The sequence below is a fragment of the Mastacembelus armatus genome, chromosome 16, assembly GCF_900324485.2.
Source record: "Mastacembelus armatus chromosome 16, fMasArm1.2, whole genome shotgun sequence".
In the NCBI taxonomy this organism is placed as follows: domain Eukaryota; kingdom Metazoa; phylum Chordata; class Actinopteri; order Synbranchiformes; family Mastacembelidae; genus Mastacembelus; species Mastacembelus armatus.
Genome location: NC_046648.1, coordinates 4,127,175 through 4,152,461, shown reverse-complemented (window position 1 = coordinate 4,152,461; position 25,287 = coordinate 4,127,175). Strand labels below are relative to the sequence as shown.

Below are 25,287 nucleotides of genomic sequence, written 5' to 3'. Positions count from 1 at the left end.
ACTATTTCCAAAAAAATTGAAGAATAACTGAAAACCAAAAAGCTGGACATAAAATGTGTCTGTTAGATTGATGAGGATGAGCCACTTTTCCTGAGCTTGATTGAGGACCTCTTCCCAAGTATCCAGCTTGATAAAGCGGGCTACCCTGAACTAGAGTCTTCCATCGACAAACAGGTAGGAAGGACTGAGGGATGGATTTGGTCTGCGTGAGAGTGAAATCCAAGAGAAACACAGTAGGATAGAAGGATGGAGGAATAAGGACTGAATGAGGAGAGGAAATGTTAAAAGGAGAGAGAGAGACAAATGAATGAGCTGAGTAAGATCGAGCAAAAGACTAATGGACTGAGACCACTGTATCTTTCATGTCACTGTTGAACGCCTCAAGATACAGCACCCAAAGAGAAACAAATGGTGTCATTTACTATTTGTCAAGGACCCACCCTAAGTAACTGTGCAAACACAGTGCAGAGAAGATGGAAATTAAGAGATGCAGTATAATGTTAGTAATGTTGTTCACTTACAGCATTTTTGTCTCTCTCTGTGGTGCATGGTATCTTCCTCCTGCTGTAATGCAGATTTGTCTTTGTATATCTACATGTATCTTCTTTGAGCATACAGTACAATATATTCTAACAGAGTCAAGAACATGTTATTGTATGTAGCCTACTTATCAAGTAGTAGTAATCAGAAATTTATGTGTAGTTTAATACTGAACCCATCAAAACTATAAAATGTACACAGCAAATAGCTGTAATACATACAGCTAGTATGTTCTTAGGATCTACAGTATGTGAACTTTTGGAAAAAGCATTCCAGGTGACTGCTTGTGAATCTGGTTGCAGGAAAGCCTAGAGGATATAAAGTTGTTTTCAAAACAAAAGTTGGCTAATTTGAAGAATCTAATGTATGTTGCTTTGTTTACCGTTTTTTGCACCATTGTTCCGTGTGCTATTTCTTCGATTTGATATGGTTGCTATTAATGCATCTCTTATGTAGAAAACACTAGAAACACAGAGAATTCATTAAATGACAGTGTGTCCAACATTTAGACTTATATTAAATAATATTGTGCTTCATCAGGTGGAGGACTCAGGTCTGATCAGTCACCCACCCTGGAAGCTGAAGATTATCCAGCTGTTTGAGACTCAGAAGGTCCGACATGGCATGATGGCTCTGGGGCCCAGTGGGGCTGGAAAGACGACATGTATACACACACTAATGAAAGCTATGACAGGTAGGATTTTTGCAGGTTTTAGGATCTAAACAAGCACAACAAATGTAGGAGTCTTTCAATGTCTTTCTTCCCCCAGAGTGTGGTCAGCCTCACAGAGAGATGCGAATGAACCCCAAAGCCATTACAGCCCCTCAGATGTTTGGTCGCCTAGATGTGGCCACAAATGACTGGACTGATGGCATTTTCTCTACACTTTGGAGGAAAACACTGAGAGCAAAGAAAGGTCAGAAACATAAGTTTAAATATTGATTTCAGATTTTCATACACAGATAAAATTAGCTGACAAAAGTCAAATTTAGTTTGTGTTTTTATTAATACCTTAATAGCTAGCTGTAGGCTGCCAGAAGCAAAGGGAGTCCTTAGCTCTGTAACAGCTTAGCATACCTTTACCAGTAGGATATCATCTAAGTAAAGAAATAATTCTGCAAGTGATATTTTAGTACTTAGTAAGCTCTTTTTCTTTTCTTTTATCTTTGAAAATATTTAATTATGCTGCAAAGAAGTTTAAATATCTTAGGATGTCCTTGCAGCCATACATTAAAAATGTATATCAGTACAACCACATATGTGCTTACTTTTGTGTCAAAATATGCATATTCAATGTTTTTCATATATGTGTGAAGCATGATGCATTATAAGATTAGAAATGCTTGATGTTCATACTGTTTACTTTTGCAGTATATGGGTTAAAGCAGACTGATATTGAAAGTAAATGGAGTGAATTATTCTGCAAGAAAATGAAATGGCCTTGTAAAAAGAGGCTGTACATAAATTATGGTCAGCAACAACAGATGCAGCATCATCATCCCTGGTCTTCAGTATTACAATGACTTGTATGGGTTACTTGTAACAGAGTAATGCCACACATTAATAGTACTTATTTTGTCGAAACTGTGAATGTTTGGTCTTGTACCAGAGAATTCAGTAAACACAGAGCAACATCTGAATTGGACCAAACAAACATACTAATCTCACAGCAGTAAAGATCTCATTGATTAAAAACAGGCAGCTATAGTGTACGGCTTTTCATGACAACTAGAGTAGACTTTTTTTTTTTTTTTTATATCTGAAGTTGTCCTATTTTTCTCATCTCTTGGGGCCTTGGGTCAGCACAGTGATGCAATGATTAGCATAGCTGCCTCAGCATGAAGGTGTTGGCACGTTTTTGTCATATTCCGGTTCACTTTTTTCTTTCTCAGGAGAACACATCTGGATAGTCCTGGATGGACCAGTCGACGCCATCTGGATTGAGAACCTAAATTCAGTGCTGGATGACAACAGAACTCTTACCCTGGCAAATGGAGACCGTATACCAATGGCCCCAAATTGTAAAGTGGTTTTTGAGCCACATAACATTGACAACGCCTCTCCGGCCACTGTCTCACGCAATGGCATGGTGTTCATGAGTTCCTCTGTGCTCACTTGGAGCCCTATACTTGAGGTGAATAAACTGAATAACAATTTTGTTCCACTACTACTGTAAATTGAGGTGTATTATATATAGTATGTTGTAGTTGTAACTGATAAATAGTATCTGTATAAATATACTTTTGAATTGCTGTGATGTTTGTTTACATCAAAAATGTATGAAAAAATCTGTTAATTTTAAAATCGTCTAGATTTGGGGATTTTATTCTTTAAAGACCGATAGTTTCCAGTTGTGTTGGTTCATAGCATTTCATATGTTTGATACACTAAAAAAGTATCTGTACACTGCTCTGCCGTGTTGCTTGAAACTAATGTAATTCATGTACCGGTAATCTTAATTAACTCAGTAGTGATGTGCTTGGTGCTGTCAGGGCTGGTTGAAGAAACGCTCTCCCCAGGAGGCAGAGGTGCTGAGGGAACTCTTCTCTTCCTCTTTCCCTGATCTCTACCTCTTCAGTGTGCAGTCACTAGAGTTTAAGATGGAAATGCTTGAGGCCTTTGTCATCATGCAGTGTATAAACATGCTCCAGGGACTCATACCACCTAAGGTAAGGTTACACCTGTGCTGAATTCCATCATGGGACAGACTGCACTCAAACAGCAATTACTATATAGTTTAATAATGAAGATTAATGTATCACTGAATAAAATGTTAACTCATACTGCCAAGACAAAATGACTGCTGCTGTAAAAAGGGACATTTAGATGAAAATAAGAAACCATGAATTATTTTTTGTTCTATTAAAATCAAACAGTTGGAACATAAGTCAACTTGAGTAACAGTGTGGATGTGTAATTTATCTCCTGTTACTCCAGGTTATGAATGTAAGCTGCATCTATCAAAGAAAGAAAGCACTTTACTGTTTTTGTCCACTTTTGAATCATATAGAAAATACCTGAAAAGTGTGTATTTCATTTGAGAGGAATAGCCAGATTGACACCACCAGCCACAATACTTAACTTATTAGCAATTAATAGTAATTATGTCCACTTTCATAATTAGTACACAGGAGATAAGAGCAGTAATTATATTAAATTCTGTTCACTGTTTGAGGGCTGTGAAACTTTCTGTTCACCTTTTGAGCTTACTTTGTTGGCATCTATTTTGACCTTGTGAGATGATTTAATCACTTTGATGCTGAGTCTTATTTTTTGTGTTGACACTTATTAACCTTGGCAAAAGTGAGAACTCTGCCACATGCTTATTTTTTATACTGTCTTTGAATGTTGATATGTTCTTTTAATTTTGGTTGTTTGAATACTCCTTGAAATAAAATGTTCTCTCTAAAGGAGCACTGTGGTGAGTTATCCAGAGAGCACTTAGAGCGGCTGTATGTCTTCTCCCTGATGTGGAGCACTGGAGCTTTACTTGAACTAAATGACCGGAGGAAAATGGAGATCTGGCTCAGAGGGCATGACAGTATCTTTCTAAACTTGCCGGACATTCCTCCTGACAGTGAAGACACCATGTTTGACTACCATGTCTCAGCAGATGGTATGCATGCATTGACAGACAGATGATATGATCTGTGGAATAGGTGCTTGGGGAATATCAAATCTTGACCTTGACCAGCAGGAATGATATGCTTTATGTTCCACTTTATCTTGGCAGCAGGTGTATTTATCAAACTCTATAGTTAAATGCAGAAATATCTCTCCACTCTGAAGGCTGCTTGGTAGTGTCATATTTTGTGATGATCTCTACAGTGTATCTTTTTAATGTATGTGCATTTTTTTAAATTTCCAGGTCAGTGGGTTCACTGGAGCACCAGACTGGAGGAATATGTTTACCCATCTGAATTCAGCCCAGAGTACAGCTCCATTTTAGTCCCCAATGTGGACAATGTTAGAACAGACTTCCTAATTCAGACCATAGCCAAACAGGGCAAGGTGAGGTTAGCGTCAAAAATAATGCTGCATTTGTAAACAGATTGTATATGGTTGTTGTTGCTGTAGAGGTTTCAGGAGGCATTCATTAAAAAATGCCAAAACTCATGAAGTATTAAAGGTTATGTCTGCATGTTTTGTTTTTTTAAATGAAATGTTTTAAGTCCTGCCTCATGTGACACATGATCCTTAAATAGTTAAAGTAATGTTTAACATGTACAAGACAGACACACCAGCACACATCAGATTGATAATGTGGCTAGACATGGTCATGGGACCAGATTATAAATACTGTGGTCAATACTTAAAAATCTATGCATCACATATTTATGCATTCATCATAGCACCCTGTGTGTGTGTGTGTGTGTTTGTCTCTGTGCAAGTGTGTTAATTCACCTTCATAATGTCACTACAGGAGAGTGGGGAGCTTCAGAATATTGCTGTTTGTAAAGAGTTGGTTTATTTGAATGAGATTGGGTTTGTTTTTACTGAGTAAATTTAGTCCACTTTTTCGAGACTGATGGATCAAAACTGACCAAAAATGTACTGACCTGGAAAGAAAATTAAAATCGTTTTGTTTTGTTATAGGATCCAGATCCATACGGCTGGTATGCAGACGTGCCAGCTGAATAAAAGTTGTACTCTTTTTTTTTTTTTTAGGCGGTTTTGCTGATTGGAGAGCAAGGAACAGCCAAGACTGTTATCGTCAAAGGCTACATGTCAAAATATGACCCTGAGACTCACAGGGGAAAGAGCTTCAACTTCTCTTCTGCTACTACACCACTAATGTTCCAGGTAAACACTCCTAATTAATTTAATTGCACATTTTTCCACTTTTAGTTTCTTCTGTCTGTCAGTGAATATCATGAACTTGTTAGTTGAATTGATTAGTAATAAATAATGAAAGGTTGCTTTTTTTCACTGTATGTGTTTCAGCTATATATTGATCAAGCTGTCACAATAGATTATGTCTGAGAGGAATTCGGTAGATTTATTCTCTTCCCTTCACCTTTTGTTGCCTAATATATTTTATTTTCTACCACTGTGTTACCTTTAGAGGACAGTTGAGAGCTATGTGGACAAGAGGATGGGGACCACTTATGGCCCACCTGCTGGAAAGAAAATGTCAATTTTCATAGATGATATCAACCTCCCTGTCATCAATGAGTGGGGAGACCAGGTTTGGGATGATTTTTAGGTCCTTTTGCTCATGGTATAGATGTTTATTTCAATAATTGTATAAACCAATTATTTACTAAATGTATGAAAATGAATATACAGATTTTCTTGGAAAAGCAAAACATTATTTAAACTTATTAAATAAGTACATTTTCTTGGAAAAGCAAAACATTATTTAAACTTATTAAATAAGTACATTTTCTTGGAAAAGCAAAACATTATTTAAACTTATTAAATAAGTACATTTTACAGTTTGACGCATTTTGTCATAGGTGACTAATGAGATCGTCCGGCAGCTGATGGAGCAGAAGGGGTTCTATAATCTGGAGAAACCAGGAGAGTTCACCAATATTGTAGATGTTCAGTTTCTGGCAGCTATGATACATCCAGGGGGAGGCCGGAACGACATCCCACAGAGACTTAAAAGACACTTCTCTATCTTTAATTGTACCCTGCCGTCCAATGCTTCCATAGACAAGATATTTGGTGGGTAAATGGTGTAGCAGTAAAATAGAATCATTACTAATGTATGTACAAAATGTGTTATTGTGTTTTTGTTTGATACTTTGTTGTCAAATTACCACTAATACTGTACTGAGAAAATCATTTAAATTTACTTGCAATGTAAGTGATTTACTAATTTTTCTTCTGTGTTATTTTCTCTGGTGTTATTTTTGTGATGACTTGATAAATGTTCTGTCAGATTTATGTGGCCAACAAAGTATGTACTGTATTTTTAGAATTTTGATAAAACGAACACGCTTGGGTCAGTTTTTTTGCTTTCAGTTTAACAATTGCCTCAAAATCAATCCTGTTGCACAGGTATTATTGGTGAGGGCCACTTCTGTGCACGCCGTGGTTTCATTGAGGAGGTTCGGAGTACCGTGCCCTGCCTGGTGTCTCTGACCCGCCGTCTCTGGCAGCTGACCAAGGTCAAGATGCTGCCAACTCCTGCTAAGTTCCACTACATCTTCAACTTGAGGGATCTGTCTAGGGTCTGGCAAGGCATGCTCAACACCAATGCTGAGGTGGTCAGTTCGGTCCAGGTGAGGAGATTAGGTAGTGTTTTTGTTTGTCTTTTTAAAAAAAATATCTGCTCTATAGGCTAAAATCTCATGTAATTAGTAAATAAAGTTAACATACCTGGATTTCTGGTAATGGATTCAGGGTTTTGAAGTATCACAGTGACAGTAGTATCAGGATTGCAAGAAAAATTACTCATAGTGCTTCTTTGCATCTTAAATGAACTGAAAGTTCAGCTGACCCTACATTAAGCCTAAATAAGCCCTGAGCCTTGTCTCTCACTGCATCATTGGCTCAATTGGTAAAAAAACGTTCTGTAATACACCTAAAATATGCAGGATTAATTCCAACATGGGATGCAGGTTATAGAGAAGAAGAAATTTAAAGTATGCTACTCGACACCAAACAGTAGCGTAGCAGTGTGGTGCAGAGTACTATATAATAGACTAGAATGGTGTGGCGGGTGAACATTAGTACATTAGCACTGAAAAAGCATATAGCATATTAAAATGTAACATATTTACCATATTGGTGGTGTTTGATGGGGAAGAAAGGATGCGGGGGAAAAAAACCTGTATTTAAAATTTTGGCTTTACATGCTCAGTTCTTGATGTGGTGACCAAGTCCCTGTTGGTTTTTCTTCTCACTGAATTATTAAATATGGTGAAATATATCTTCGATCTCAGGCTGCCCGGAGACAAGGCAAATATACTCAGCATCACTGCTGAGGCCAACTCAAATCAGACGGTTTAGACTAGAACAGGCAACATTAGAAAAAAAACGAAAACAGGTCAAACAGAATTTAAAGGCACAGAACATAATTTAATATAACTTAACCAGGATTTTATTTCGTGGTGATGTTGCTGAAATGCAGAACTCTACAATCATTTCATCTAGATTGCATTAAAAAATGGAATCGTTCCTCCTCATCACTGCTCTTTGTCATTTTGACTCTAAGAATGAGTTAATTCAATAGTAACACCTGCCTGTCCTGCCGATTTGTATTGGCAGACAGATTGAAGAGAAAGTTTTTGATGTTGACTTGATTGACAGCAATAATACAAAATCGCAATTTGTAGGTGTTGCTGGCATTATGGAAGCACGAGTGCAAACGTGTGATAGCTGACAGATTTACCACGCCTGATGATGTAGAGTGGTTTGACCAGACTTTGGCAAAGCTGCTAGAGGAGGAGCTTGGTGAGGAGTACAAGAAGATAGTGGATTATGGAACAGACAGTTACTTTGTCGACTTCCTACGAGATGCACCTGAGGCCACAGGTACTCATTATTCTCCAAGATGATATACCTGTGTATCGACCTACATATTGACAGGACACTGGCTGTCGTCAGCAGCAGTGGTGGTATTGTCCCTTAAAATATTATATTTTGTGTATGTTTTGTAATAACTTTAATGAAAAAAGTTATTTTCTCACAGGAGAGGAGCCAGAAGATTCTGACTTTGATTTGCCCAAGGTGTATGAACCTATCGAATCGTTGGAGAGTTTAAAGCAACGCCTAAACATGTTCCTGGTCCATTACAATGAAAGCATTAGGGGTACTGGCATGGACATGGTTTTCTTTCAGGATGCTATGATACATCTGGTCAAGGTACTCTGATACTCTATTTTTATTGTTTTAATAATGTAGCCATACTACTGTGATTAAAAATAATCAAATATTAAAATGTATTAAGTGGCTTGTAAATATACTAACAGTCAGAAGTTTTAGAACACTTTAATTTTTCAGTTTTTATTAAAGTTTACAGTGTAATGTCTCAATGTAGGCCTGGAACAAATAAACTCTTGGACATGAAGAAATCGCAGAATCATTTTATTTAACAAAATTTTTGCATATACAGTTGTGCTAATAAATATACATTCCTCTGGTACAATTTGAGAAATATTGGCCTGTTTTTGCAAAATATAACTGAACTTCTGCCTTTTTAAAATTATGACAAACGTTATTACTAAAGAAAATGTTCTTTTCTTATAAAGAAACGTGGTCAGAGGGTAATCAGCAACAGTAGGAATTGTTAGTATCAACTTTCAAAGCTCAATTTATTTCTACTGTTGCAGAACAGCTCTAAATTAATCCATGACTTCTTCCCTGATAAGGGCTTTTTGTATGAATCTGAAATGTACTTTATTTTGATTTTTGCTAACCTAAACTTTCATGGAAACTTACTGCTTACCTTTTTGTACCATTTCTGGTTATTCATTATTTCCTGGAAAATGTGTTTTTTTTTTTTCTAAAACTTTTGACCAGTAGTGTATTTTTTTAAAGTCAAATTGTGGCATACATATACACAGAATTAAATGTTGTGCACTCAACTCAAACCCTATTTGGAGGAATAGGCTTCAGACATGGACATCGCTTTGGAGTCAGGCCCTTTATGTGGTCCTTTGTTGAATAGTTTTACTTTTATGTTAACACTCCAGTTGTTGATTCTGATTTTATATGTATGTTTGGTTTTGTTTGAGTAGGTATCGAGGATAATCCGGACAGCTGGAGGTAATGCCTTGTTGGTCGGTGTTGGGGGCTCAGGCAAACAGAGCTTGACCAGACTGGCCTCATTCATAGCTGGATATAAGATTTTCCAGATTACTCTCACACGGTAATGCTCTCACATTAGAAACATGGAATATGTAAACATTATTTAATTTTTATACTAACAAAATCTGATTATTTGGTGTATAATTTAATATTTATTGGTTAATCTTGTCAGCTCAGGCCACTTGTCAGTTGCTTCTTCTATGTAAATCATCATTGTCCCCAATGAAACTCTTCAGTATAGCTACTTCATCAGGGCAAGAAAAGCTCGTTAAATGTGATTCTTTTTTTTTTTTCTTGTTAGCACTGTTTAGAGTGTCACAATCACCTCTCTTCTGCTCTCCTACCTGTCATATTTTTCTTTTGTTGTCCCCATGAGCTTCTGACACCATCACGTTTCTCATCTGCTCGTTTAACACATTTTAATGGGTGGCATTAATATGAATGCGTATGTTTGTCCTCTTGGGTTCACAGCCATCTGGAGAAAACATCCACCTCCACTGTCTCTTACTACCTTTTTTCATGCAAACGCAATTGAACTTGTTCTCTGCAACCTAAGTTTGGTCACTGCTTTGATGCGACCTGTCTGTTAACTCTGTCATTCTACCTCTTTTAATCCCTTGCAAGGTGTTTATCATTTGGTTCAGTTCCTCTCCCATGTTTTTAAGCAAGTAATTACATAACAATTTTATAATTATTCTACCACTTTTCGCACTTGCTTATTTTTCTCTCTCCATATCTGTAATTAATTCAAATTCACACAAAAGCAGAAAGAGGAACTTTCAAAAATGAGCAAGTCTGTTTGCCTTTTACACCAGAAATCTATCACTGTTCACATGCTGAAAATCCTAATGACACCACTCAGCGTTTGCACATATATGCATACAGCTCTAGCACAAGCTGTAAATAACATTCTTTGCCCTTTCATTTTCATTGTTACACTCCACACATCCGTGTTCAAAGCAGGATTTGCAGTTTACTGTTCACTGTAGTTGAATCACATCTGTATGATGATATCTGTCATATGTTGCCATATGTGTAAATATTAATTGTATTTCTTTTGTTCTTTGTCAGCTCATACAACACAACCAACTTGATGGATGACCTGAAGAGTTTGTACAGAACAGCTGGTCAGCATGGGAAAGGCATTAGCTTCATTTTCACTGACAATGAAATCAAAGATGAGTCCTTCCTCGAATACATGAACAACGTGCTGTCTTCTGGAGAGGTCAGGAAAAAAAAAGAAAAACATGGAACCTCACAGGCAAAACAAGCTTGTCTCTTTATATTAAGACAAGCTTGTGTTTAATGTCAAGGGGAAAGATATCTGTAATTTGTATTTCCAAAGACTGAGCTAGTCAATTGTGCTTGACAATTGGACAAACTTCTGAAATCTTCTAATCAAATGCTTTTAAAAGTACCCAGGACTCAGATGAGATGGGGAGACTGAGCTTTCACTTTCTCATCAACCAATGACCTGACTGTTTAAGTCTCAGTTAACTCACCTTTTTAGCCTAGAGTTCGGTTCCAGTAGTTCATCAGTAGTAGTTCTGCTTTGAATGCTCTCAATCTTTTTTTTTTTTACTGTTAATGGTAATCTTTTTTTTCATTTACTATTTCTTTACATTCCCTGCATTCACCTTAGTTTTCTCTTATTTACCCTTTTTATCTTTTTGCTTGCTTCAGTTTTCATACTTTTCCATCTGCTCTCACTTTTTTTTTTTTTTTTTTTAAATCATAATTTGTTTTCTGTTGCTCTCTGCTTCATTACTGTGGCATTCCTGTCCACCATTTTTCACCTTCCTCCTTGGCTCCTCTCCCACTCTCTCTCTGCCTCCCAGGTTGGATAATAATTTGAGCAGCATCTGCTTTACCAGGGGAGGTAAATACAGGAGAGTGGTTTTTGTGTTGGGGTGTTGCGTGCAGGTGAGAGGTTTGTGTATGAGAGACAAATTTGTGTTACAAAAGTGTTTGGATGTGTGAGAGATGGTGAGAGAGGTGTCAGGGAGGAGAAACAAAAAGGGAGAGTGAGCTGTTAGTGTGAAGATGTTGTGTATACGAATAACCCTGAAAATACTTCTACCCACAGCACCATATGACCAGTGCTACTCTTGCTCTTATATTTGGACAAACTGGATGTATTAAAACTATTTCTTCCATTGTCATCATAAGTCTAAAGTACTACAATATAGCAAGTGTGTGTGCGCATACACACACGTGAATGCTAACACTGGTGGATGGTTGGATAGACTGGCACTAATATAAATGGTGTGTGTGTTTCTGTCCTCCTGTCCTCAGGTGTCCAACTTATTTGCTCGTGATGAGATCGATGAGATCCTCAGTGATCTTATCCCAGTTATGAAGCGAGAGTTTCCCAGACGTCCTCCGACCAATGAAAACCTGTATGAGTATTTCATGTCACGAGTGCGACAGAATCTCCATGTGGTTTTGTGCTTCTCACCTGTTGGAGAAAAATTTCGCAACCGAGCATTAAAATTCCCAGCACTGATATCAGGCTGTACCATGGACTGGTTCAGCCGGTGGCCAAAAGATGCTCTTGTAGCAGGTACATTTCACAAAAAACATTTATATTATGTTATTATTGTAGCAAGTTTTTATATTGATATAATTTCCTTATATAATGGATGCATATGTTGCAACATACCATATTGTTTTCTAATATGGTATATACAGCATTCTACTGACTTTACTGACTGACTTTATTAGCTGAAGAAATTTCAGCAGTTGCAGCAACAGCACTTTTTTTTTCTTTCTCCTTTAAATGCTCTGATATAGATCATAGTGTGAACACATACAAAAAGGTTCCTTTTTCTTTTTTCTTGCAGTACATCTGTCATTAGTACCCCTGTTTGATTTGAGAAAATTAGTTGTAAAAATGTGTTAGTTTCTCAGTGTATTGAGATGTATGTAGGCTTGGATATATTTGTTTATTTTATTTGACAGTCTCATAATAAGTTTTCATTCTCTCTCATTATTCCCTTCCTGTCCTGTAGTTTCAGAACACTTTCTGTCTGTCTATGACATAGACTGCTCACCACAGGTTAAAGGTGAGGTAGTTCAGTGCATGGGCTCCTTCCAGGATGGCGTGGCAGAGAAGTGTGTGGACTACTTTCAGAGGTGCATCATTGGATTAATCTTATAACTTTACTAGAGAGCTGGTAGACAGAAGATGACAGCAAACTGTTGGATAAGTATATAGGGAATTACATGGAACATGATCTAGGATCGTTGCTGTTCGTGGTCAATATTTTAACCCCTAGGCCTGGTGACCCAAAAACATCTTTAAATGTAGCAGTAATTTTAGACTAAACATGAACCAGAAGAACACGCTACCATTTGTACATTAAAGCTTAAGGTTTTAAATGTTTTTTGTAGTTGATTCTGATTTTTTTTAATATGACATTCAATTAATCTGTTTTGAATGTAGGTACCGACGCTCCACTCATGTCACACCCAAGTCCTACCTGTCCTTTATTCAGGGCTACAAGACCATCTATACAGAAAAGAGGTCTGAAGTCCAGACCCTGGCCAACAGGTAAACAGTCTTAATAAATAATTATTAGGCAAGATTAGTACAAGTTCTGGTAAAAAGTTAGCAAAACTCTGTTGACCATTTGCACATCTGGACACAACCTTTGGGATTTTTAACCTGCTTTTTCAGCTGTTTCCCTAGACTCCTAAGCTTTATTGTCAGCTGCTGAAGGGGTATCATAACATTTAGATTTCATATCAGACACAAGATACATGGCGACCAAGGATGAAAAGCTGTTAAATAATGTGCAAAGATTTTCACCACCTGGTGGACAGAAATTCAGCCAGATTGCCAGTTCATTGAAGTTGTGCAGACATTTACAAATAACAGGGCCGCAGGTGCAGTGTGCAGATGCCTTTTAGATAATCTGTAGCATAAATTAGAAGGATGCAGTATGTTAGTTTTCTAACTTTCTAACACAGTTGCATTTTGCTCAACTGATTATATTTGTTTCTCCTGTTTAGAATGAACACAGGTCTCCAGAAACTGAAGGAGGCATCCGAGTCTGTAGCAGCACTAAGTAAGGAGCTAGAGGTGAAAGAAAAGGAGCTACAGGTTGCTAATTACAAGGCTGACATGGTAGGTTTCAGTCAGTGTGTTTTTATCAGTGTGTCAGTGTGTGTTTACTGTAAGTTCAGAAAGTACTTTTGGTTTATTTGACTTAAAATTTTCATGATGTTTGAGGTTTTGGATAAAAATAGCAACAGTTAATAAATTGAACCGACAATATCAAACTAGTGTGCATAATGAAACTCCTGAAACAATATAAATTATTTGTAATTAGATTCAAGATGTGTGTTCTACAGCTTTGTTGGAGGGTATGCAGAATACTTGTACATAGTTACCCATGTTTTCCAGCTAACATCATTCATGTCTGTCATGTCTGTCAGCATGATTGTGTGCCTTATATGTCTGTCAGTATTTATTTGCTTTTTATTTTCTTGATACTAAAGAAGAGATAAAAGCTGAGATTGCATTGATTTGATTTATTTTATGTACATACAACCAGGTGCTGAAGGAGGTGACAGTAAAAGCCCAGGCAGCAGAACGAGTGAAGGTTGAAGTGCAGAAAGTCAAGGACAAGGCTCAGGCCATTGTAGACAGCATTTCAGCTGACAAGGCCATTGCTGAAGAGAAACTTGAAGCTGCCCGGCCAGCTCTTGAAGAGGCAGAAGCGGCACTTCAGGTATGAGATGCAAGGTAGTAAATAGGTTCCCAAGGTACCATCTATTTTCCTTAGGTACACAGGTCTGAGTACAAACCTGCTTCCTAAATAAAAACAGGAGTTGATGAACCATGAATAGTATACTTAATATCACCACTTACTTCTCATCATGACTGCTGTAACTTTATACTACCAGTGTCTTTATCTTGCCTTCAGAGTGTTGCTATCAGCAAGACTGCTGTTACTGTACTGTTACCTTTAGATATGAATTCAAATACCAGTTTTTCTACTAAACACTGCATGCACTTGGAGTATTCATTCAGACCTAAGGTTTGGTATCATGCAGTGCTGTCCCTGTCTACTCAGCTGAACATAGGTCTCTGCTAAAATAGCCTGAAGGTTAATTGTCAGTATGCAGTGTATTGAGGCCGTTTGTGCTCAGTGTGTGTGGTTTAATGCCTCCCTTCTGAGACTTGCTATCTGTAGGTGCATGCAAGTTTTTGCCACCATAATATATGTGTCTAACAGCAGAGTTGGTATGGTGCTTTGGGGCCTGGATCTATCTTCTGTCTAGATGTTTGTATATTGTTGTGTTAGTGGAAAATAAATTAACTGGGCCCAAAGGTGCAAACTAAAGGCTTTATTGACAACTAAAATCAACAGAGGGAAAAACTTAACTTGAGGTGTATGGAAAGGAGCAGGAGACATGAGTAGGAATGGGGAAGACGGGAGACGTAGATAGGAACATGGAGCACGGGAGATAAGATGCTAGGACATTAGGGACTATAGACTACAGACAAATCAGCAGGGAACAAAGGAACAGGTCAGGTATACGTACATACAGAGGGAAAGAGAGAAAAGGCAGAGCAGGGACAGGTGAAACCGTTTGCTGATTAACATTAAGCTGCTGGGGACCACAACAAGGGAAACATGAACTAATACAAAATAAAGGTCTTCAGCAGGAAAGCCGAATGAGGGTCATGACATATACAGGTCACTGATCAGAATTTTTATCTCGGGTGATGTGGATGGAAGCCTTACGTTTCCATGATTTTTCAGTGTCTGGTGGTTGACTCTGTATTAGGAGACTGACACTACACTTGAGCTGATAAAAGAGTGGAAATGGAGCAGGCAGTAGGGAACAGAAACAAGCAAAGTGCAAAAAGGAGTGGTGATTAGATGAGCAAGCAGGGGGCCTGATGAATCAGCCAAACAACACTCACAGGGACATCATCTTTACTTTTCTGCGATCCTTCTTTTTTTAATTAGTCCCCAGAGGCGATTCTCCATGCATCTCTGCAGAACTCCTCTTTACAGTTTTCATGCTTTTTGTATTTCCCTCTATGTAATAGTTTCTCTGGTTTCATTACCTCTGCCTACTCTGCTTTATATCGTCAAACTCCAGCAGTGTTTACAATGTTCTTATGTTTTGTCATTAAAAAAACTCAAGTTAATTTCTGTTAATTCTCTCTCTACTCACCTTATAGCATCCCCTGTTTACATCCAATTTTTACCTACTTATCCTCCTTCTCTATTTACTGTATAACTTCCTTCTAACATGTGTACAGGTGGACACAAAAAGTATAATATGAAAGTGTTACTTGTCAAGCTAACACCTTAAATGAAATCCTGACAATCTGTCACAGCGACACCTTAGAAAATATAAGACTGTTAGTGATCGTTGTGCTTCAGTTTACTATGTTTGAATTCACATCGTCCAGCTGATGCTACTAAACATTTACTTATAGACAAAATTCTTTCTCCTCCTTCTTCCTCTGTACCCACTCAGACAATCAAGCCATCAGATATTGCCACTGTACGGACACTTGGCCGCCCCCCGCACCTCATCATGCGGATCATGGACTGCGTGCTGCTGCTTTTCCAGAGGCGAGTCAACACAGTGAAGATTGACCCAGAGAAGAACTGCAACACACCATCCTGGCAAGAGTCCCTGAAACTCATGACAGCTGGAAACTTCCTGGGGAGCCTGCAGGTACCCTTTCTAATATCAGATTTCTTCAGCTGAGCTGGAGCTATTGTCAGGTATGGATACTGCAGACTTGCAGACATATGCCATAAACCAGTTATTTGGAGATGTCCTTGGTACCCTACAAAGATATAGGAGAGCTCTTCCATCCATTCCTGCACATCCATCATTATCAGAAATCAGGTCTAAAATTTTAGAGGGCATTTAACAAAGCATCCTGTTTTAAGTACCTACAAGTGCTTTGAAGAAGAAAAAGTAGTAGTAGTACTTTATTAATCCCCAAGGGGAAATTCAATTGTTACAGCAGTTATTCTAATTTAAAGTTATTAAATGTAATATTAAAGTAACAAAGTCATTCATTTGTATGTAGAAAAGTAATAAAGTAGAGCATGCACGTGTGTGTGTGCGTGCGCGCGTTATTGTTTATATTGTGGAATTATAGTCTATTGCTGCACAAGAATAATCACCTGCAGCTTGACTTATCTAATAGTAATGCATTAATAGTAATTGCATACTCTTTATACTTGGGTTACACTCATTTTAATGCATAAATTGCTGATTCCTGTTCCTTTTAGGGAAGAACATTTTCCTCTATAGTCTGTCTTGCAGGCAAACATTGATACATGGTATTTTGTTACTGCACGATATTTATATGTAATGATAAGAAAGACTATACACGACATTTTTATTTTTAAAGATGATTATGCATCTCTATATATGAGAAGAGTTACTAGTTAAGTTAACTAGTCTGAGCACAGCCTCAGACTAGTTATTTTAAGCATTTCATTACAAATTAATGTGCAGTAGAATTAAATATGTAAAATACTGTGGGTACAATTAATGTAATATCATTTTACATGTTAGGACAGACCACAACTTTTCTTTTACCTCAAGTTGTTCAACTTCTCATTGTTAGATTCTTGTTAGTCATCTGTGTATCATACTTTTATCTTTTTTCCATTTTCTGTCTTCCTTTCTCACCCATCTTGTACATTTATTTTCTTTTCTGTTTTACTGTTAACTAGTTCTTTTCCCTTATTCTACTATAGAAGCTTCTATGCTTCATGTCTTTTCTGTTTCTCTCCTTTCATATAGTTTTTATATTTTTTGTATTTAAGTAGAAGCAAGTTATGCCTTTCTTCATGTAGATAAAGTTGTTACATGTAGTTAATATGTATATTCAATGTGTACTTAGAATTATGAAATTAGTCCTGCATCTTTTAATTAAAATAATTTCTCCTCACTCCCCCCTCCCTTTCACTTTTCTACCTCCATCTCTCCCTTGCAGCAATTCCCCAAAGACACCATTAATGAGGAAATGGTGGAGCTGCTGCAGCCTTATTTTGACATGCCTGACTACAACATTGAAACAGCCAAGAGGGTGTGTGGCAATGTGGCTGGCCTTGCATCCTGGACAAAAGCCATGGCGTCGTTCTTCTCCATCAACAAAGAGGTCTTACCCTTGAAGGTAACATGCAATCTAATAGACCTAGTTGTAAACAGTATTTGAGACCAACATATAATAAAGCACACACCAGGTTTAAATTGGACAGATAATAATAATAATAGATAATTGAAGTTGGGTAAGTCATCTGTACACAAAAAGATATATGTTGGATTTAAAATCTCTCCTTGTTATTAATCTGTCATCGCCCCATCAGACATGATGACGGTGTGCATACTCTTGCATGCACATTCCCTGGGCAAAGTCCATGGCCTGCCACTGTTCCACTGTGATGAGTAAGGAACACTTACAATGGAGGAGAGCAGTTGTTTTTCTGCAGACAAGCCCCAGGCGACAGAAACAGCTCAGACTGTCTCTGATATGAAAAGGATTTATTCATATTCCTGCATTTTGGCAGCAACTACTTGCTGATGATAAGGGTACTAGAAGTGCTCTAAAAATGTGTGTGTGTGTGAGAGAGAGAGAGAGAGAGAGGGAATTTGGATTTCATGCATTACTCATGAGAATAAAAAAAGGTACATCTCAAGTCAATTTTCCAGTGCCTATTTAAAGTGACTTCTGTTAGTGTAAGGGTTGGTCATTAGACTCAGAGTCCTTAGTGGGACACATAAAAGCCTGATCCGAGAGAACATCTTAATTGGTATCCAGCAATTTAAATTAGCCTTGATGGAGTGTATTAAGAATTTGCAAATCTGGTTCTTACATCATCAGAGGATAAAAAATTACATTAATATACTTTAAATGAATAGAATTTTGAGGTTATTCTTTCTTTTTACAACAAAATGAACTGAGTCAAGTCAATTGTTATATTTAGTGCACAGCATCAGAAATTTGCCTAAACTATGGGGTCCAAACTATACATCATATAAACTACACATCATTTAAGGGGCCTAAACTGTAGAGCATACAGCATTAGAAAAGGAAGAACTTCATAAAAAGCAAGGAGCAGAGGAGGGATCCCTGTTTTGGGACAGATATTTGAGATAAATCAAAATGAGATACAATCTCTAAAGTAAGAGTCCTGTTTACATCTGTACATTCAATCTGCACTAATTAAATCATTCTATGCACTGGCACATCAGTGTTTTTATCAGTATTTTTTTCCAAAGGTGGTATTCTCTATTACTATTATTTCCACACAAACTGGCAGCATAAAACAAAACACACAGTCTACACAAGTTATGTTTAGAAAAATGATACTGTAAGCCAATAGCAGTTGTACGTCTGATGTGTTACAGTCATGTAAAAGCTTCAACTCATAAAATGCAGCTATAAAAAAGGATGTAAACACTGAAACTCACGTCTGCTTTTCCTGTCAGCATGTTTCTCTTACCTTCCATCCTCCTTGTTACCAGGTCTTATTTTCCTACATCCAGTTTTCTCCAGCTTCTCTGTACCTTTTTGTCTCTGCTCATCTCTGGTTTCCTTTTCCAAATCACCAGTTTTTCTTTGTCTTCTCTCACGGATTTTTTTTTTTTCCTCTCCCTGCTTGTTTTCTCATTTTCTCCATCTCTCTCTGTTTCACAGACATACACACATTTTTCTTTCTCTACAACCTCCACGAGAACTCCCTACCTCTCCTCTTTGATCCTGACCTTTTTCTGTACCATGAAACACAAGCCTGGCAAATTGATTTTCTGGTTTGCAGCTCAGTGGTGGCTTCCCCTTAACCTGGCCAGCCACACTGCTACAGATACAGTTGGGGGGGCAGACAAGCAGAAAGACAGACAGGGTTGGTCCTCTCAGACTTCAGTATTTAAGGAATCCTCTAGATTCGTCTTCGCCACATCATCCAAACACACTGTTTTTAAACCTCTTGCATTATTTTCTCCAAACAATATTATTTTTGCTTTTCCTCTGTTGTCCTCAGCCTTCCTTTCTCCCTGACTTGCCCTTCTTGTCACCTCTCCATCGCTGTTTATTTCCATTTTCTCTTTGCCTCCCTCATTTAAATCTCTATTCTTGCACCTAAAGTTTGACTCGTCAAGCTCCAAGCATCTGCATCTGTCTTTTCACATTGAAAATCTAACAAAAAATGATGTACTTCCTACTTTTTTACCCAGATACTTGCTTATTTTCTGCTAATGAGCATCATCCTAACCATTTTTTAACAAAATCTATTCAGTTTCATGGAAGGGACTGTTCTCATCAATAACACACTAAGTCACTCCTAGCACCTTTCCTTTCTCACTGTCTGTCAAATCCTCTTCATCTTACCTACACCTGGTCTTTTTACTCTGGTTCTATCTCTCCCCTCTCTCTGTAATTCTTAGCTCTCTCTAGGAAACTGACCTGATCCCAGCATTGTTTTTTTGTGTATAACAAAGAAATGAAATATCCTATCGTCTCTCACTTCATTTCTCCTTTTTAGGCTACCTTAGCAGTGCAGCAGAATCGCCTAAACATAGCTAATGTGGATCTTCAGAAGGCTCAGGCTGAACTGGATGCCAAGCAGGCTGAGCTGGATGTGGTACAGGCAGAGTATGAAAAGGCCATGATGGAGAAACAGGTCAGTAGTTTTAGCTCTACATATGTGTTGGAAACCACAATATACTAAGCTTATATTGTCATGGAAACAGGACCACCTGATGTTTTTTGTTTTACTCTTTGACAGTAAAAAGAAAGGTTTCCTTAAGTTTTAACTTGTATAGATGTAGATGTTTGAACGTCATTGTTAAAATAGAGTAGGCAACAGTAGCAAAAGACTAGTGCCTTTCTTCATATAGATGAGCTTATCAAATAAAATCACAGATGTGAGCTATGTTTCTAAAAACAGCCTGAAGATCTGTAGTAACCTGCCAGAAAAATGGAAATTGACTAAACGTGTTACCCAGGTGTCTGTTTTTAAATTAATGCAACTTACACCATTGGTACACTGTTAATTGTATGTGCATGTTTGTGAGTGTGAGCGTGTGTGCACGTGTGTGTGTGCGTGGAGCTTGGAGTGCATCAACACTCTCTGATTATGGATTCAGACAGCCCAAGTTGACTCTATAATTTTGTGATCAAGATGCAGAGCAGTTCATCTCCAGGGCCAAAAGCAGCTTTTGAGGCTCAGACAGTGGATACTGACTTTAAATGCTTCTTAATTAGGAGAAAGCTTTCACCAGACAGTTTTTATAGATGTCATTATTGCTACTGAGCACTGGGTGGTGAGCAGCTTATAAAGCGATGAATGAATAAATGGAACTGTTGACCACTTGTTACATTTTTAGAAAGGTAAGCTAATATGGGTATTCAGAGAGGACAAATGTACTGATAGCAAATTTAAACACATTCACCCATTGCAATGGGAGGGATCCGAATGCAAGCATGACCCAGCATGCTTTGGTTGAGAGGCAGATGCCTGTCACTGGGTTAATACAAACAAACACTCTCCTATAGTGAAATTAGGGGTTAAATCAACAAACTGACCTTTTTATCTGCCCTCCTCTCCCATCAGATGCTGCTGGAGGATGCTGAGCGTTGCAGACGCAAGATGCAAACAGCATCCAGTCTCATCAGTGGTCTTGCTGGTGAGAAGGAACGATGGACCAAGCAGAGCAAAGAGTTTTCTGCCCAAACCAAACGCCTCGTTGGTGGGTTTCATAGCAGGTTTCAAAACTCAGCTGTTTAAAAAAAAATTCTTTGCAATTACATAATTAATGGGATTTATGGGATTCTTAAATGAAATAAACAAGTTACTCTTAAATAGGAAAGTGTGTGCAGACCTTTGACTGCTACTGCACTAATCTATGTATTTTTAAGTACCACTGTATTTTGCTGGGGAAGTGGACAGTTTTTTGACTATGCTGCTATTACACTTTTAGACTTTTTCTACATGTAACAGTTACATATTATAATAAAATTCTAACAATGTATGAAATAATAAATGTATATTAATTGTTCTTAAGTTCAACATCTTTTTCTTTTTCCAGGTGATGTTCTTTTGGCCACAGCATTCCTCTCTTACTCAGGTCCCTTCAATCAGGAGTTTCGCAATCTCTTACTGAATGACTGGCAACGAGAGTTGAAGCAGCGTTGCATCCCGTTTGGCAACAACCTCAATTTGACTGAGCTGCTCATTGATACACCCACTGTTAGTGAATGGAATCTGCAGGTCAGTGATGTGTTTTGATAACTACTGCCAGCTGAATTAGTCAAAGAAACAGTTTTAGTGTGTATTTAGAGCTACTTTGATTAATAAAACACATTCAAACATTTTGTTTGTGTTTTGCCAGACCAAAAGAGAGTGCATTGAGCACCTTGACAGTCCATAGCATTACTGGGAAAGAGTTTTGTGAACTGATAAAGCAAAAGTTAAAATGTTTGGAAATAGGCGCAAATCAAACCACAATCACAAGAGCATCCTAATGGTGAAGTATGGTGGAGAGGAGCATCATGAAGCGGTTCTGTAAAAAGGAATGGTAAAAATTCCCTACTGAACACTGTCGGGTCTGATCCAGAGCTACTGAAAGTGTATAAAGTCCATTGCTGCCAAAGGAGGTTCGACCAGCTATTGACACCAAGGATTCATTTACTTTTTCTTCCAGCACTGTGAATATTTAATGTCTGTGTTCAATAGAAGACATGAGAAATCAGAATTCCTTGGGTGTTGTCAGCTTTTGCACTTTGTCTGTTGTGACTTAGATGAAAAACAGATCACATACTTTTTCTTGCATCTGTATCCAGTATATGAGATGCTTTTATGTACAATATGCCGGTGAACTACCTTCTAGAATAGGTACTTAGTAGGCCTAAGGGTTACATGTTTTTTTTCTAAATCCACCAATGTTACACTGTTTATGTTGATCCCACCCAACGTTTAATGATAGTGACCATTTCTCTATGAAACACAGTATATCATGAAGTCTTGTTTGTTTTGGATATCTAGATAGATATAGATATAGGTAAATAGATTCTCTTAGGTGACACTATTCTTTTATGATAAATATGTTTATCATTTGCTGCTATTAATAAAGGACAGTAAAGTAAAACACTAAAATAAAAATGAATACAGATGATTTAAGTGCATATACCTCACATATAATTTGCTTACTGTCTTGTAGGGACTCCCCAATGATGACCTTTCCATTCAGAATGGCATCATTGTCACCAAAGCTGCCCGTTTCCCCCTGCTTATTGATCCACAGACACAGGGAAAAAGCTGGATCAAGAACAAAGAAGTCAGGAATGAGCTGCAGGTGTGGGAGTTTTTTTTTTTTTTTTTAATCTTTACTTTTGCTTTTAAATATGTGTCCTATGTTTGCTGCTATGATGAGGGTGTACCAGATATTACCATTATACAAGAAGAGTGAGATTTTGTTGGTGTCAGTCAGCTATTACTGTATAATCATCTTTTTGCAATGCAACATCCAGAACCCAGTAATGTCCTGCAGTGTTGCTGTTTCTGTTACTGTCATGTCGTATTTCTTGTCATTATCTTTAATTTTCTAATCCCTATTTTCATATTCCCTTTCTCATCATCTTTGTCGCCTGTAATGCGAGTCTTTCACTTTTAGCACATCTTCACATTCCTTGAATAAATAGTATTAGATTTTCATTTTCTGCACCATTTACCCTCAAATACTTTCCATTGTCTGGTCCAATTTGTCCAAAATGAGTTAGCTTTTGTACAAAACAAAACACTGCAAAGTTCTGTAGGCACAGTAAGACCAATCAAGGTTACTGGCCCTGTTAGGGTCAATGTCTGAGCCCAGTGAATGCATTCTGCAATCCTATTATGAATGTCATGAAAACACATTTCCCATAACAGTGGGTTTTACTAACTGTATTTATTTTTATGTTTTCTCAAAGAGGCTCTTCTTAAAAAGTGATGGGTTATAAGTTTGAATAGTCACAATGCCCAGGCAGAGGTCAGCCTGTGGAATGAGGGCGAAGTCAAACGTGTCTCTCTTTCATTGAACAGAATCAGATGCTCCTAACCTTTGTGTTTTATAAATAAATGATTTGCTCACCAGTGGGTGCGCACTGAGGTTGGGTGGTGGGGTGCATTTTAAAATCAACACATTTTTGCCTGCATGTTTTAGAGAATATTTCAGCTTTTCCCACTTTTTAGATCATATCATTGATATGCCATAAAGCCTGTGTAGTCATGGGACATTGATTATTTAAAGGGGCAGGGTTTACTTTATTGACATCCAACAACTATTTTAAATCCATCTACTTATTAGTGGTTCACTTTTTTGATCCTAGATCACCTCACTGAACCACAAGTACTTCAAGAACCACCTGGAGGACAGTTTGTCGCTTGGGCGCCCCCTATTGATTGAGGATATAGGGGAGGAGTTGGACCCTGCACTTGACAACATACTTGAAAAAAACTTCATCAAAACTGGCTCCACTCATAAGGTAATGTGGCAGAAATAACCCTTCAGAGACTGTTGTGTACCATTTTTTTTTAGTTTTTTTTTTACCTTGGTTAGAGGAGTGTGAAATGAGCAGGTGTGATGAGACTTGGCCAGGTCCCTCTTGCCATGCCAGCTGTCACACCTTCACTGCTGCAAGTTAGTTAGCTCAGAAGGGGGGAAAACAAGTTGGTTCATTGCACAACATAGGCAGTGGTGGCTAGAGGTGCAGAGGGTCTTTGGTTTCTCTACTTACGTGTCAGCACCTGCTGCAATTCAGAGCTGTCTTGGGAAAGATTAAAGTGTGTTCAGTCAGCATGGACACTGTTTTGTTGTATTCAGGATGAGGGACTGCAGATGTAATTTCTTGTTGCTTCCCTGGGTCTGTGCTACAAAGGATTTCCTTTTTTTTTTTTTTAATTTTATTTTGTTCTTTTGTGGTGATATAGAAGTCCAGATATTATGGTGTAGGACATTGTGACGTCTAATAAACTTCAATTAAAATCTAATGGACAAATATGATGATCATGAATTCAATGGCTAACCACATTCAAACTGTTGTCAACTATGGCAAGTCTCCATAATACATTTGTGACCCATTAGGCAAAATTACAGTATAGTTCTGCAGAGGGTCCAGCTGGTTTCAAGAACCACATTTCCACTTGGTGGAAAGTGAAATCCTGCCCTTTATGCCTCCTTTCTTGTCCATGACTTTTGCTCATTAGTTATATGAAAATAGTCTCAGCATCCTAATTCCTGTAATGTTCTGTTAGAGTACATTTTTTTTAATTGGGAAAATTGCAGAGCATGGTTTGTATGGTTCTTACTTATGCTGAATTTCATTAGCCTAAATGACAACACTGGAACATATGTTGGATGTGAATTTTTGTTATTTCAGGAAATGGGATTGTGCAGAACCGAGGAACGACTAATTTGGTCTCTGCCAATAAATTGGATTGAACTTTCTGAAAAGCATTTTTATTGCACACACAACTGCATTCTTTCTGTCTGTTTTGTAAAGATTTGAGAAATAATTTGCACAAAACATGGTTGGGAGGTCAGTAGAAATACATTTTGTGAACCTTGAAAACTATGAACCTAATCTATTGCACTGTACATCACAACAGGAATAACATTTGTCATTGCGATGCTTCTCTCTCTCACAAACACACTGACGACACACACATGTATACACAAAAATTTAAATAATACAGATTGTAAAAGATAGCAAAAAAGAGGCGCAGTTAAAGTCTGTTTGCATCCAGTTTTGCTCTCTCATTATTGCCTCTCAATTCCTGGCTCAGGCTGATGCTGGTTATGCAGCAGCTGACACTAAAGCTCCCTCCCTCTGTCTCAAACATGTAACACACATGCACTCACATACATTAAACATACTGTACAACTGCAGGAAAACATGAACACGCACTAGCACCTTATGTTCTTTGGAAGTAAGCAATTGTTATATTCAG

General features: G+C 37.8%; 1 protein-coding gene across 5 annotated transcripts in view; it reads left to right on the top strand.

The window, feature by feature from the left end:
* dnah5 (dynein, axonemal, heavy chain 5) overlaps positions 1-25,287 on the top strand; it is a 76,066-nt gene that overhangs the window by 30,395 nt on the left and 20,384 nt on the right. For all 5 annotated transcript variants that reach the window (XM_026293286.1, XM_026293284.1, XM_026293283.1 and 2 more), the window contains exons 45-71: positions 67-174; positions 1,081-1,234; positions 1,311-1,457; positions 2,434-2,675; positions 3,034-3,210; positions 3,953-4,157; positions 4,410-4,552; positions 5,210-5,344; positions 5,607-5,729; positions 6,001-6,214; positions 6,551-6,774; positions 7,831-8,029; positions 8,187-8,359; positions 9,235-9,365; positions 10,376-10,529; positions 11,600-11,867; positions 12,316-12,439; positions 12,750-12,857; positions 13,319-13,433; positions 13,864-14,040; positions 15,809-16,012; positions 17,295-17,474; positions 19,843-19,980; positions 20,914-21,049; positions 21,389-21,570; positions 22,520-22,654; positions 23,667-23,822. In XM_026293286.1, the coding sequence (XP_026149071.1) occupies positions 67-174; positions 1,081-1,234; positions 1,311-1,457; positions 2,434-2,675; positions 3,034-3,210; positions 3,953-4,157; positions 4,410-4,552; positions 5,210-5,344; positions 5,607-5,729; positions 6,001-6,214; positions 6,551-6,774; positions 7,831-8,029; positions 8,187-8,359; positions 9,235-9,365; positions 10,376-10,529; positions 11,600-11,867; positions 12,316-12,439; positions 12,750-12,857; positions 13,319-13,433; positions 13,864-14,040; positions 15,809-16,012; positions 17,295-17,474; positions 19,843-19,980; positions 20,914-21,049; positions 21,389-21,570; positions 22,520-22,654; positions 23,667-23,822 (4,452 nt within the window). The remainder of the gene's footprint in view (positions 1-66; positions 175-1,080; positions 1,235-1,310; positions 1,458-2,433; positions 2,676-3,033; positions 3,211-3,952; positions 4,158-4,409; positions 4,553-5,209; positions 5,345-5,606; positions 5,730-6,000; positions 6,215-6,550; positions 6,775-7,830; positions 8,030-8,186; positions 8,360-9,234; positions 9,366-10,375; positions 10,530-11,599; positions 11,868-12,315; positions 12,440-12,749; positions 12,858-13,318; positions 13,434-13,863; positions 14,041-15,808; positions 16,013-17,294; positions 17,475-19,842; positions 19,981-20,913; positions 21,050-21,388; positions 21,571-22,519; positions 22,655-23,666; positions 23,823-25,287) is intronic.